Genomic DNA, 15,611 nt, shown 5'->3' with positions numbered 1-15,611 from the left:
TACGGGGCTTCTACATTAAAAGCCTTCATGACAGGTTTACAGAACGTCACCTAAAACCGCGGTCCAGGGCTGCACTCAGGTTATTACTTTTATGTAGTTTCGGACATGGTAAGGTCCCCTGGTGCAAGCACCAAGTCATGACTGACTCCTAGGCCACACAGGGCCCTAGTTTGGGACATGGGGAGCCCAAAACCCCTCTAAACAGAAATCATAAGGTCCCGAGACAAAACGCAGAAGTGGCCCCATATCCTCAGACGGCACGGCAAATGGATTGATCTTTTAATGAGTCAGTGATATCATTATAGGGGTTGGAGTGTCGCTTCGCACAGTTATAAAAGTAGGGAGCCGCGACCTTTTGCTGTTAGGACAGTAGACCCCTGATTTGGTGGTCATATTGTATAGCCCACAGATTTGTCATATGTATTGCATCCATGGGCTACCTGAGACTAAACATAGAGATACAATATGACATGTTATATCACTGATTACTCAGGAGGGTCGGTCATCCGGGGGTTACTCTCAATGCCAGACTGGAGTCGGGAAGGAATTTTTTCCCTACACTGAAGAAAATTGGCTTCTACCTCATTGGGTTTTTGTCTTCCTCTCGATCAACATTGGTGGTAATAGGCTGCACTGGATGGATATACAGCAGGCTTACATACTATGTGGTCCTCCTTCATGTCATGTGACCCTCAGCATTCAGTGATCCCCATGGTATGTGACAGGGCCAACATTCTATTTAAGTACGGTGGTCTCTTGACTTGCGATGGGCTTGAGTTACAATATTTTAATTTCCAATGGCCGCTCCTGGGCTATAATAACCCGAATGTGTATGAAAAATACAACTGACCTGTCAGCGCCAATCTGTGCGCCGTACATGACTGGCTGGCAGATCTAGCTAATCACATGCATGTTCTGACTTCAAGGCACACACTAATTGGCATGGACCTCCAGCCCATCGTGAGTGCTGCAGATTAGGGCTGACAGCATAACTGCATTAATAACATCTGGAAGCTTCCACCGCCTGCATCAGCAATGATTACTAGTCTGCTTTGTCAAGATATGGCAGGACTCTCTCCATCTCTTCTTGCTGAGAGAATCTATTTGCACTTTCGAGTGTTCTACTTGCAAGACATTGGCCTCCTGTCTTCTGAGTCCCGCTGCACTCATCCGACCCTCCCCTAGGGGGCTGTATCGGCTCTGTACCTCCCCTGTATGTGGAGCCTGCTAGTCCTGTCCAGCACAAATAGTAGGAACACTTGGCAATGGCAGAATTCCACTATTGCCGCTATATTCAATAAGACCGGATTAGCAGTTCCCCACACTGAACTATGGAACATCCTGGGAAAAAGTGACTCGCAGGTACCAGGATCTCCGGTTGACGTCAAATATAGGGATTTGTGTCATCTGTATTGATTCTGTGATCCTTTCTCTTCGATTCTACCTTTATTAAGTGGGGATGACATTTCGGAGCCCTTAGATACAATTATCAATTGTAAGTTCACTCTACAATATATTCAGAAACACGTAAGAATAGCGCCTTGGGAATAGTTTGTCACATTTCCTCCTGTACGGCATCCAAGTCATATATCAGGTGTACCGCTAGCAAATTACAAACACACATCCTGGAAGACCCGGGAGACATTGTCAGTCCTAGGGACCACAATATATCCAATGGCGCATGGCGTTTATAATAGAACGCAATCGTTCCATAAATACTATAAAGTAATAGGCATTAAGAAGATCTAAAAACCTTCACAAGGAGGAGATCACAGATGCATCCTGGGTACTATAGTATCTGGGGGACCTGAAATCATGGTGTATTATTAGTATTGGGTTGAACGCCTTATAATCCAGTAATATTAGATAGTTCTGTATATCATGTTTGGGGTTATAAGATTTTGTATTATTTGCATATATGCTGTTTTCAGCCTTTCACAGATAGTTTCCATTAGGATGTATGTAGCCACTGATCCTCCTGACTGCCTCCATAAGGCATGGCTGGGATTAAGGACACAGGCCACGAGGCCACGAGGCTTCCATGTTGGAGTTTATGTCTTATTTATAAAGCCCTTTGGATGTGGCTGGAACACAAGAGGCTCAGTGTATTGAGGGGGGCACGCACAGACCCGGAGGGGCTTTCATTTCTTGATGAATTCCTCTCACCTTCATTCTGAAGAACGTGATACTAGTAAGTAGATCCACTGTAGATTTGAGATCTTGAAGTCTTTCTGGGCTGCTAGCTGGGAAATTATTCTAGGAGAAAGCAAAACAGAATTGAAGCATAAGTGTAATAAAAGGAGGTACCGCTATACACGGCTAACACACGGCAATAACAACAACTGGCCAGCCATATGGGATGTGGACTTTTAAAGTGCCTGGATGTTATGTAAGATATACATTTTATAGCGCAGATCATTGGTTATAAGTAACATATTGACAAATTAATCCACACACACATTTCCTATTTCTGGAATATTCACCCCCACCCAGCGGCACTCACCATAGACAGTCTATTAACTTAATTTCACTTTTCAGTATGGTTTACACATTCTTCCTTGCACGTTCCTCCTCTTCTTCCACTATTGTAGCTGGACCCCCGGCATTCAGCACTCAGGGCTCAGACCAGCCCCCCCCCCCCCCCTAGCTACACATACTGTATTCTCCAATAGTATACTAGTTTGGGTTGAGTATTAGCATCATTTGTTCATTATTTTTGCAAAAAGTGTCCCTTTAATATTTTTGTAAGTTTTTCTCTTTTCAGACCTCCTGTTTATAATTAGAGCCTGTGGTTATCATCATTCTGATCACGTAGGTAAAAAAAACAAAGCACAATTTCCTAATATGACCGCAACTAGGACAAAAACAGTGTTATGGAGGGAGGGGCATTTATCAAAAATTAACAGTGGACTAAAGCGGCTGCCCATAGAACCAATCAGTTAGCTGCTTCAATTTCCCATAAGGTACCTAAGAGCCGGATTCTGATTGGTGCCACGGGCAAGAGTTCCAACCTTTCCTCCCTTGCGCTAGCTTTTATACCTTCCCCTGACAGAAGACATCAGGGGTAAATTAAACATGCTGTATCTTTTTAGGGGGGTGTAGAGTTGTACCTGCACATTAGATGCTGCATTGGAGTATTATTTTTTGAACTTTTTTAAATGTTTGAACAAATCACTTTCTAACAACCCAACCGAATGCTCTTCTTACCCGATACATCGACAGGTCAATGCGCAGCGAGTTGTGTAGTTGATCCAGCAGCTTCACAAATCTTTCCTTCTGTTGAAGTACATGAAGAGAACGTCATTTAATATCATTAGAACTTCATATACCTCAATGACATGTGATGCAGATCCTCACATTCAGTATTCCTCCTACCTCAGCTGATCACAAATGGAGACTAGTGAAGTAATATCTTTATGTCCCGAGTTATACGGTTCAGGACGTAATAAAGCAAGACGAGCGGAGAAAGGTTTGTTAGTTTTCACGAATATCCATTAGGTTTTAGGTTATATAGTAAGATGTTGGCCGCCTGCAGCTGCTGCCAGACGGGGTAGGAGTTTACTGCAGACGTTTATTAATGATTTCAATTTACCAACATTTTGCACTGAACATAAACTCCCCCAGTGATGGCTGCAAATAGGCAGAACTGTATGAATATAATTGGCAAAACCATTTCTCATAACGCCTGCTCATAACCGTCTATCTGTGTATCATTAACCTTGTAATATACTTATATTAACTTCTTTTGGTTTTACCAATAAAAAATCAAGCTTGAAATGCCTGCTGCTAGAGATCTCTCTTCCAGCACCTTTGCAGTCCACTGCCTGTTGTTAGGTATTTGGCTTCTCTAGTAACAGGGACATTGGGACACTGCTAGTTACTGCATGCAACAGAGGGGCGGGAATTCAGATGCCATGTTGCAGCTGATGGAGCAAGGCTATGCGAGGCAGCCCTTGTGAACTCTTGGCCAGTACAGCACTGTCAGAATGGCTGATTTAGAACACTACCCACACATATAAGTGAGGCAGCCAAAAACTAGGAAAATCTAATTCAAAATCTCAATTGATTGAGCTGAAATTGGATGCAAACAGTAGTAAGGCGGAAGCCAATGAAGACCTGGGTTGCTTTTGAAAGTTTTTGAAAACTGAGGTCCACTTTAACTCTATGGCTCACAGTAACTACAAGGAGTCTGTCAGCAATTTTGACCCTGTAAAACAGCTGACAGCACTAGAAGGGAGACCTGAAAATCTGTTTAAGTATACCAGTGTTTATGTTCTTAGGATCACCAAGACCAAAAAGGGGAAGTTTTAAGCCCCCTCGCACTGCTGACACGGACTTCAGTCACTTATATTGATCACTTCAGTAGTTCTTTTTTTGAACTTACATTCCAAATAGCGCAGTGCTCAGCCGAAGAGAATGGGGCGGTGGGGTGGGGGTGGGGGTGGGGGGTACTCAATGATATACATGTATTCACGCTTCCCCTCCCCCCACTGATTAACAAGTATCTCCATATGCACAGTAATAGGGAGAGAAGTGTCAATCAGGGGATGGAGAGCGGAGGGAGCATACATGAATGTCAATGAATATCATTGGACTCCTCTCCGGTCTCACAGTATTCGTCAATTAGAATATTTCTGTTGTCTTCTTTGCATCGAGGAAAGCGTTATAAAATGTAAAACAATCCACTAACTTCACTGATTTAGGTTTTTTCCTACGGATAATATAGTAGAAAAGTAACTTACACCAAAGTTTGAGGCAGAGAATCGATCTGAGGCCGACACATTGGTTGATGCAGTGGTATGGGCATAGTAAGCATTAATATTGGCAAGAAGGGTGCTCATAACAGCTGGTACACCAGGGCACATGTACTTGGAGGAAAGGCAGGCGAAATGACTGGAAATGAAAGTAAAACAAGAAGGTTGGTAAAATATAATGTGATGACAACACACTATACGAGTAGTCTGGGCTAGTCAATCATAGGAAATCTCACATTCTACCTATCTTGTATAATTTCCTATTGCACATTCTCAGTGCAAAACTCATGAATGCATTATCATATTTATGCAAAGTAGTTCACCCGCTGAAACACTGACATGGAGAAGGACTTGGAGATTTTAGTTAACTGTAAGCTTAACTGGAGCAACCAGTGCCAGGCAGCTGCTGCCAAGGCAAATAGGATCATGGGGTGCATCAGAAGAGGTCTAGGGGTGCATGAGGAGAACATTGTTCTTCCTCTTTACAAGTCACTGGTCAGACCACACATGGAATATTGGGGACAGTTTTTGGCACCAGTACTAAAGAAGCACATATCAGAGCTTGAGTGGGCACAAAGGGGCAACAAAGGTAATAAAAGGAATGGGCGGACTACAATACCCAGAGAGATTTTCAAAATTGGGGTTATTGAGTTTAGAGAAAAGACAGCTGAGGGGCGCTCTAATAACTATGTATAGATATATTAGGGGTCAGTACAGAGATCTCTCCCATCATCTATTATACGCAGGACTGTAACAAGGTGGCGCTCTAATAACTATGTCTAGATATATCAGGGGACAGTATAGAGATCTCTCTATCATCTGTTATACACAGGACTGTAACAAGGGGGCGCTCTAATAACTGTGTATAGATATATCAGGGGTCAGTACAGAGATCTCTCCCATTATCTATTATACCAGGACTGTAACAAGGGGGCGACCTAATAACTATGTCTAGATATATCAGGGGACAGTATAGAGATCTCTCTATCATCTGTTATACACAGGACTGTAACAAGGGGGCGCTCTAATAACTGTGTATAGATATATCAGGGGTCAGTACAGAGATCTCTCCCATTATCTATTATACCCAGGACTGTAACAAGGGGGCGACCTAATAACTATGTATAGATATATCAGGGGTCAGTACAGAGATCTCTGCCATCATCTATTATACCCAGGACTGTAACAAGGGGGCACTCTAATACCTATCTATAGATATATCGGGGGACAATACAGAGATCTCTCCCATCATCTATTATACCCAAGACTGTAACAAGGGGGCGCTCTAATAACTATCTATAGATATATCAGGGGACAGTACAGAGATCTCTACCATCATCCATTATACCCAGGACTGTAACAAGGGGGCGACCTAATAACTATGTATAGATATATCAGGTGGCAGTACAGAGATCTCTGCCATCATCTATTATACCCAGGACTGTAACAAGGAGGCACTCTAATAACTATGTATAGATATATCAGGGGTCAGTACAGAGATCTCTACCATCATCTATTATACTTAGGACTGTAACGAGGGGGCGCTCTAGTAACTATGTATAATATATCAGGGGACAGTACAGAGATCTCTCCCATCATCTATTATACCCAGGACTGTAACAAGGGGGCACTCTAATAACTATGTATAGATATATCAGGGGTCAGTACAGAGATCTCTCCCATCATCTATTATACCCAGGACTGTAACAAGGGGGCACTCTAATAACTATGTATAGATATATCAGGGGTCAGTACAGAGATCTCTACCATCATCTATTATACTTAGGACTGTAACAAGGGGGCGGTCTAATAACTATGTATAGATATATCAGGGGTCAGTACAGAGATCTCTCCCACCGTCTATTATACCCAGGACTGTAACAAGGGGGCGCTTTAATAACTATGTATAATATATCAGGGGTCAGTACAGAGATCTCTCCCATCATCTATTATACCCAGGACTGTAACAAGGGGGTGCTCTAATAACTATGTATAATATATCAAGGGTCAGTACAGAGATCTCTCCCATCATCTATTATACCCAGGACTCTAACAAGGGGGTGCTCTAATAACTATGTATAATATATCAAGGGTCAGTACAGAGATCTCTCCCATCATCTATTATACCCAGGACTGTAACAAGGGGACGCTCTAATAACTATGTATAGATATATCAGGGGTCAGTACAGAGATCTCTCCCATCATCTATTACACCCAGGACCAGAGCCGTAACTTGAAGCTTCTGGGCCCCAATGCGTAACCTGTAACAGGGCCCCCAACTATATTGCTCTATTAATAGTACTGGGCCCCCTATATGGAGAAGAGAGGCCTTATGGGCCCCCTAAGGCTCCTGGGCCCGGGTGCAACCGCATCCCCTGCATCCCCAACAGTTACGCCAGTGCCCAGGACTGTAACAAGGGGGCGCTCTATTATGTATAGATATATCAGGGGTCAGAGACCTCTCCCATCATCTATTATACCCAGGACTGTAACACGGGGGCGCTCTAATAACTGTGCATATATATATCATGGACAGTACAGAGATCTCTCCTATCATCTATTATACTCAGGACTGTAACAAGGGGGCGCTCTAATAACTATGTATAATATATCAGGGGTCAGTGCAGAGATCTCTCCTATCATCTATTATACCCAGAACTGTAACAAGGGGCACTCTAATAACTATGTATAGATATATCAGGGGTCAGTACAGAGATCTCTCCCATCATCTATTATACTCAGGACTGTAACAAGGGGGCGCTCTAATAACTATGTATAATATATCAGGGGTCAGTACAGAGATCTCTCCCATCATCTATTATACCCAGGACTGTAACAAGGGGGCGCTCTAATAACTATGTATAGATATATCAGGGGTCAGTACAGAGATCTCTCCCATCATCTATTATACCCAGGACTGTAACAAGGGGGCGCTCTAATAACTATGTATAATATATCAGGGGTCAGTGCAGAGATCTCTCCTATCATCTATTATACCCAGAACTGTAACAAGGGGGCACTCTAATAACTATGTATAAATATATCAGGGGTCAATATAAAGATCTCTCCCATTGCAGCCTTCCAGCGGCTACCTAGACATCAGGCCCACACTGAGGAGCTGGGAGGGTAGAGTTGGCACTTGTCACAGTGGCTCTTACCAGACTCCTCCCAGAGGGATGCATGAAACCACAGCCCAAGTACCGCTAGGCCTCTTCCAGGCAACGCTGGGACAGCGGTTACCTGTATACGTGTGGTGGACTGTAGACTTGTCACGCACGACGCCACCATTCCTTACACACCGGTATGATCCTCAGCGGAGAAATGAAAGAAGTCCACACACACAATTAACTTTAGTACCTCAGTCCCTGGGAACAGGCAGTGACCGGAAGACTTTACTTGAAGCTTGTCAGAGTACAACGTTACACACAACAGTGCAGGAAAGACAAAGACTGTGAGGTCAGGGAGGAGACACAGGATGAGGCCGGTCCTACAGTCCATGTTATTTGTAGGGTACCGCTCCTGGAAGGGGAACACTCTGGAGGAGGATGGGGTAGGAACACTCCACAGACACTCACTCATTATTTGCAAGTAGCTCTGCACGATGGACTCTTCACTTCAGTCACTCCTTAAAGGTGGTACCTGGAATAGAAGGACTCAGGATACCTCTCCTCTTCTTCCATCACTTCACCACATGAGAGTTGATGGTACCCCCATGTGACCGACACTCCACTCTCAACTGTTGAAGATGACAGAACTCTCTACCATACCCCAATCGCTCACATTTATAGGATACAGACATCACGTGACTAGTCAGATATTGATACTTTTACAGACATATTCCAGCCGCTTTCAGACATTAACCTCTCACATGCTGCAGCTGTGCAATATATATAACAGCAGACAAAACACTTTGCACAGTGCATCCACATTGATGACATGACATATATGGAGGGGCCAGAAATATAGACTTAAGGCCAGTACAGTTCCCCCTACTTAAAATAAGACGAACCCGGTGCCTCTAAAGCAGAGTGTAATATCCAGAGAAGGGATATCTCAGTGTTCTAATCCAATTCACCTTGGATTAGGAACACTACACAATCACGGAGTGTGCAAGGCGAAACCTGTAAACACAGCTCCTACCCTCCAGTCATTTGTACAAAACATTAACCCATTCTAGTATTCTGAGATTACCTTATGAATGCCTTTTTCTGAGTGAAGCATTGTTATGACAGCGTGTATGAACATGGTTTGGCATAACCATGAGAAGAAACTACAAGGTTGAACAGAATTCAGGATGCACTAGTATAGCTATGGGGCACGTACATTACTCTTCTCCCCAAAGACAAAGATATGAGGCAAGTGGAATCACCATCACTTCCCCGGACAAAAAGGAATACACACAGATGCAGAACTTCAAAATAGAGAAGGGCGACTGGTAGGAAAACAAGAGACAAGTGGAATGACCATCACTTTCTCTGAAAAAGGGAATAGACTCTGTGATGAGTGGTAGCGTAAGTCAAAACCCCACGCCCAGGACTAAAGGTATAAGGCGAAAAGGTTGCCCTGCCTACTGAGACAGACTAGGACGGTGGACAGACACTGGCATTAAAGACTATACATGGGGAACAAAGAACCTCCAGTCATACACATGAAATCATGCATACCATTCATACAGTCTCATTCAAACAGGAGCGTTCTGTGAAGCTAAACAATTTTTACTTTAAAGCAATAAGCATATTTTAAACTACTTCCTCCTGCTCCGTACTTGAACAATAAACACTGCATATCAACAATAACAGTTTTCAATATGAAATGATATTAGGCTATGAAAAGGGAACGTATATGAAATAACTTTTCAGTCCTTTTCAAATAAAAGGTTCTTAACGGGGAAGCAAGAATATCTCTTACGCAAAGAGTCCTAGAATTGAAAGTGGTTGTGTGGCCGGACCAGACTGGAAACAAAGATTGGTTGAGAATCATCACTTTCTGAGTCGGTCATGGTGATGGGCGTTGGCAGATCCTCTCGGGTGGGGACTTCATTCACCGAACTTCCCATTGAGCCGGCCTGATAAATGCGGCTGATCTCCTCATTGCACTCATCTAGAGACTCAGACGCTGAATAACTGACTGTAGTAAGTGAGGTCATCATGGAGTCCTCCTCTGAAGATGACATGCCCTTGATGGAGATGGGAGGCGTAGCAGGCCTGCACTGGGGTTGCCGCAGAGGCGGGTTTGGTAAAACCCGGTGTGCTCCCATGAACAGAAAGGAAAAGTTCTGGTCCTCATATTAGATGATGAACTGCTTCAGGATCTCCGTCAGGCCGTCCTTAACAGCAGTGTTCGTTGCAGTGAATGAGGATCCATTGCGGGTGCTCCGCTTGAGCGGTGGTTTCTGCAACCCTGAAAGTGTACATAGGGTGGGCAGGCCCTGCAGCTGTGTTGGCTTCTGCTTCTCCTGATGATATTTCAGGTGGCATAGAAGAAGGTGAGTCCTGCGGGAGCAGGGGCAGCAGCTGTGGGTTTTCTCCCCAGTAATACTGAGGCTGTCTTGAGGGACCTCCAGTCAGGACATCCCAGAATGGGCTCAGTCTCATCTCTCTGTGGAGGGAACATCTCTACAACAAGCTAGCTGAAGATATACTGCTGGGACAGGTCCAAAGGATCCTCTTGTGTAGTTGACTCCACCCCCCGGAGTAGGGGTAGTCCTCCCCCTACTTTGCGGATAGCCAAAGCGGGAACTTTTTGGCAGCAACTTTTTGGTGGCAAGGTCTTGCGGGAACACTCTGTGAAGAAGGAAGAATACAGGGCGGCTGGGCACCATTTAGAGTAGATATGTTGTGACTCACGTGGGGCTCTGCAACAAAGTCCATTAACTGCACATTGTCCAACAAGATTATCACACTCTCTCTCTGAGCATAGTACTTGCTTGCAACTGCTACTGGAGAGGAATCTACTTGTGAAACTGTAGACATGGCGGGAAAACTTGACACGGAGGTTTCCTTTTGCTCCGGACTCACCAGAATTTTTTACTTTTCTTGAGTACCTCTGTGGTAACGCAGGTAGATGTGGCACAGAGGAATTTGATCCTCTTCATGACGTCAAAAAGAGAGGTTCTGCAGCGCCCCAGCGGCCACCTAGACACGAGGCCCACACTGAGGAGCTGGGAGGGTAGAGTTGGCACTTGTCACAGTGGCTCTTACCAGACTCCTCCCGGAGGGACACACACAACCTTGGCCCATGTACCGCTAGGCCTCTTCCAGGCAACGCTGGGACAGCGGTTACTTGTATACGTGTAGTGGACTGTAGACTTGTCACGCGTGACGCCACCACTCCTTACACACCAGTATGGTCCTCGGCGGAGAAATGAAAGAAGTCCACAAACACAATTAACTTTAGTACCTCAGTCCCTGGGAACAGGCAGTGACCGGAAGACTTTACTTGAAGCTTGTCAGAGTACAACGTTACACACACCAGTGCAGGAAAGACAAAGACTGTGAGGTCAGGGAGGAGACACAGGATGAGGCCGGTCCTACAGTCCATGTTATCTGTAAGGTACCGCTCCTGGAAGGGGAACACTCCGGAGGAGGATGGGGTAGGAACACTCCACAGACACGCACTCATTACTTGCAGACAGCTCCTCACAGCAGACTCCTTACTTCAGTCGCTCCTTAGAGGTGGTACCTGGAATAGAAGGACTCAGGATACCTCTCCTCTTCTTCCATCACTTCACCACATGAGAGTTGATGGTACCCCCATGTGACCGACACTCCACTCTCAACTGTTGAAGATGACAGAAGTCTCTACCATACCCCAATCGCTCACATTTATAGGGTACAGACATCACGTGACTAGACAGATATTGATACTTTTCCAGACATATTCCAGCCGCTTTCAGACATTAACCTCTTACATGCTGCAGCTGTGCAATACACGTAACTGGAGACAAGACACATTACACAGTGCATCCACATTGAAGACATGACATGTATGGAGGGGCCAGAAATATAGATTTCGGGCCACTACACCGTCATTTAGTTATACCCTGGACTGTACAAAGGAGGCGCTCCAATAACTATGTATAGATATATCAGGGGACAATACAGAGATCTTTCCCATCATCTATTATACCCAGGACTGTAACAAGGGGGCGCTCTAATAACTATGTATAGATATATCAGGGGACAATACAGAGATCTTTCCCATCATCTATTATACCCAGGACTGTAACAAGGGGGCGCTCTAATAACTATGTATAGATATATCAGCGGTCAGTACAGAGATCTCTCCCATCATCTATTATACCCAGAACTGTAACTAGGGGGCGCTCTAATAACTATGTATAATATATCAGGGATCAGTACAGGGATCTCTCCCATCATCTATTATACCCAGGACTGTAACAAGGGGGCGCTCTCTATGTCTACAGAAAAGAAGGTTCCTACACCGACACACGAGGAGGTTCTTTACTGTAAGAGCAGTGAGACTATGGAACTCTCTCCTGAGAACGTGGTGATGGGGAACTCGATATAAGAATATAAAAGGGGTCTGGATGTCTTTCTTGAGTGTTACAATATTATATGTTATATCACAGATTACTTCAGAAGGGTCGGGGATCTCGGGATTATTCTGATTGCCAGATTGGAGTTGGGAAGGAATTTTTCCCTTAAAGAGAAAAATTGGCTTCTACCTTATTGATGTTTTTGTCTTCTTCTGGATCACCATTGGGGGGTAATAGGCTGCACTGGATGGACATGTGTCTTTTTTTCGGCCTTACCTACTATGTTACTATGAAAAAACATGGCCTTTTAACAGGAGTGTGTTGACTTTATGTATCCACTGTATATCCCACGGTAGTGCAGAACAGAGTACTGCTTGGCTGAGTGAGACAACTTTGATGTGCGTTTTCTTTCAGCAGGAGAGCTAATCTGCATACCTTTCTTCCCAGGATGCATTGGTTTACCTATAGGACTCCCTACACCAGCTTAGAAAACCCGTACCATAGTCACATAATACAAAAATACTGAAAACAAGTATAAACAACATATCTGTCATATGCAATATATACCCTGCCGAAGGGTGCGGGTCAGCAAGCACACAGCGTACCTTTGCTTAGATCAGCAGTGTCAAACTTGTTTTCACCGAGGGCCAAATCAGCTGTATGGTTGCCTTCAAAGGGCCGATTGTAATTGTAAGACTGTATAGTAAGAGTCAGTTGGTGGGAGGGTTGTAATGTAGCCCCCCATTAAGTAGATGCCTCCAGTAAGTCATTTCTCCCCCACTATAAGGTAGGTGCCCCCAGTAGGTAGGTAATTTTCTGCGGTTGATAACCATACCTACAAATCAGCATAGGGGTTTAACACAGAAAACCCCTATGTCACTTTATAGGTAAGTGCCCCCAGGAAGCCTGCTGCTGCCAGTGTGTGCTAAATTACCAAATTACAGAGGTGCCGACTGTTCTCCAACATACTACGTGGCTCCCGGCTCAGTGGCTGCTCCTCCCACACCCATGGACGGAAAATAATGGCGCCCAGCTCGTTAGTGACAGCAGTGCGCTACAAGGTGGAGCCAGAGCCGGGCCGGCTGCATCACAGAGAGAGGATGAGTGGATGAGGGGGGACTCCAACACGGTGCGCAGGGACTACTGTCAGACTTAGGAGTCCTGTGCTGTGGTGCGGCATTAAAAGCCTGATCCAAGTTTTTACGTGCGGCAGACCTCGCTGGCTACATAAAGCGAGGTGGGGGCCGGATAGAGGCCTTAAAAAACATAGTCATTAGCATGGAACATTAATGCTGAATGTAACTAAACAGTCCGCTGATTACAAATACAAGCATTGATTTCGGCATATTAAGGCTGCCTTCACTTGGCCGAAAAAATCGCGTGAAATCTTGCGTTGCGAGACGCACCAAACTCACCCAAATATGAACCCCATTCTTGTGAATGGATTGATATACATGAGTGATTTTTACCTGCACTGCATCTAAGGTGGGAAAACATGGCGGCATGCCCTGTCTGTTCACAGCCCTTGGAACGCATCGCGTATTGATTTCAATGGAAGCTTTAATGCCTCGTAAATACCGTGTGTACTAAGCTAATATAAAAGAGCCTACAGGCTTTCTCTTGCGCCCACTTTAACCCCGTTGCGTGACCTTTGGTGGATGATTTTGGTGTCATTAGATTTGTGACCTCCTCACCACCGCCGTAAAACCATAAAATGTGAGTTTGGTCCATGGAGAGACTGTCCGGCCGGGTCACAGTTCCTATGTTAAGTCTAGCGAAGCTGTTATGCTACCAGCCAACAGCGCCGCTCGGGAGAGTCAGGGCTCCTTCACACTGACGGGGGCAATATGGCCCTCCCAATCCATGTGGAAACCTCTGGATGCGTGGAGCCTTGCATCCCTGTCACAGCCGCCGCCGCAGGGGATCACAATGTTCACCCATTGTTTTCAGTGGGGCCGATGCTGCTGCTGCCAGTCCCATTGAAAGCTATGGGCAGTATTGGAAAAAGAAATGAAGAACATGCTGCGATTTTTGCCCTGCGTAGCATCGCAACACAGCGCCATGCAGGGAAACATCGCGGATGGGAGTGAACCCATTTTATGTTCGTGTAGCGCACATCACGTCAATCTAGTATAAAGAATGAGCCTTAGGTTCTGAAAATGTTCTGATCAGTAAAAGAGCATCTACTAAAATCCACAGGCCATGTTTAATCCGTAAAAGGGTTGTGCCAAGATAGAAAGCTATCCCTTACCCACAGGGCAGAGGGTAACTCCCTAAATGATGGGGTCTGATCACAAATCCTCAAGGTTCCCAATGAATGGAGTGACCGCTGTGAGGACCTTCGAAACCCCTGTTCTTGGGATCCATGGGGGGTGCAGCCCCCACTGATGATAACTAGCCACTACTGTGGCTTCCAACAGGTATTTAGCCGGCCGTCCTTGACAGAGACAGAAGGCAAGACCTTGCCAAGCGTGTTGTGCCCTGATATCATGTAACATAACGTGTAATCTATCCTTCATACATGACAGCTGGAATAGTTGTACGTCAGCATCATCTCTCTTCGGCCCATCAACCCCCTCATAATGACCGTTCCTCACGTCATTGCTTGGTATATTGACTCCACTCCGTATCTCATTGCGAATTCATCCACTATTTCCTGTGCGGTCTCATCAAAGTAAACCTTCCAGGCATCGTCCCCTTTGGCATCGGGGATTTTTACGACCCCGTTATTCTGTACATCTGTAAGGTAATGGAACAGGTTCTACAAGAAAACAAAACGGGAATTACTGATAGAATCCTATTATTGTTCTTCAATACAAACGAAGAGAAAGCGGTAAAAGGCCAATCACATCCCTTCATTAGACCGGAGGTGAGTGGGGAGAGCCGGAGCGTGATGACCAACCTCATGTAGGCAGGTGTACTGCACGTGGTACGGGGCCACCTTCTCCTCGCCCTTGATCTCCACACTGATGTGCAGCCGGATGGCACCAGATACTGCAGATTTGTCTGTGCGCTTATCTGCAAAGGAAAAAATCCTTAAAAATATTTACTGGGAGAATTTTTAATTATTAACCGGATTTTTATGAACTGGAAACAGAAATCCCATCTAGTAAACGATAAAAGCCTAAAGGTCCTCTTACACGGAATGACTGCCGGGCGCGAACGCGCCGCACAGCCGTCCCGGCGATAATCGCTCCTGTGCTTTTACCTAATCGCTCAGTGAATGGAGGTGAAGCCCGCCAGAGATCTTTCTGGCCGCCCATTCACAGTAGATGAACCACTGCCTGTTTAGACCAAGCAATGCAGCGGCAGACCAAAGATGAGTTTCGGGTCTGCATAAGACATCTGATCGGCAAGAA

General features: G+C 45.1%; 1 protein-coding gene across 1 annotated transcript in view; it reads right to left on the bottom strand.

The window, feature by feature from the left end:
• Positions 1–15,611, bottom strand: part of LOC136573203 (protein unc-13 homolog A-like) — a 178,161-nt gene that overhangs the window by 65,501 nt on the left and 97,049 nt on the right. The window contains exons 19-23 of the mRNA XM_066574475.1: positions 15,155–15,270; positions 14,850–15,013; positions 4,743–4,893; positions 3,208–3,276; positions 2,167–2,256 (exon numbers count right to left, since the gene is read on the bottom strand). Of these exons, the coding sequence (XP_066430572.1) occupies positions 2,167–2,256; positions 3,208–3,276; positions 4,743–4,893; positions 14,850–15,013; positions 15,155–15,270 (590 nt within the window). The remainder of the gene's footprint in view (positions 1–2,166; positions 2,257–3,207; positions 3,277–4,742; positions 4,894–14,849; positions 15,014–15,154; positions 15,271–15,611) is intronic.

Source organism: Eleutherodactylus coqui, chromosome 7 (genome assembly GCF_035609145.1).
Source record: "Eleutherodactylus coqui strain aEleCoq1 chromosome 7, aEleCoq1.hap1, whole genome shotgun sequence".
NCBI classification, from domain to species: Eukaryota; Metazoa; Chordata; class Amphibia; order Anura; family Eleutherodactylidae; genus Eleutherodactylus; species Eleutherodactylus coqui.
The sequence above is the reverse complement of the archived record's forward strand: the minus strand, read 5'-3'. Positions and strand labels throughout refer to the sequence as shown.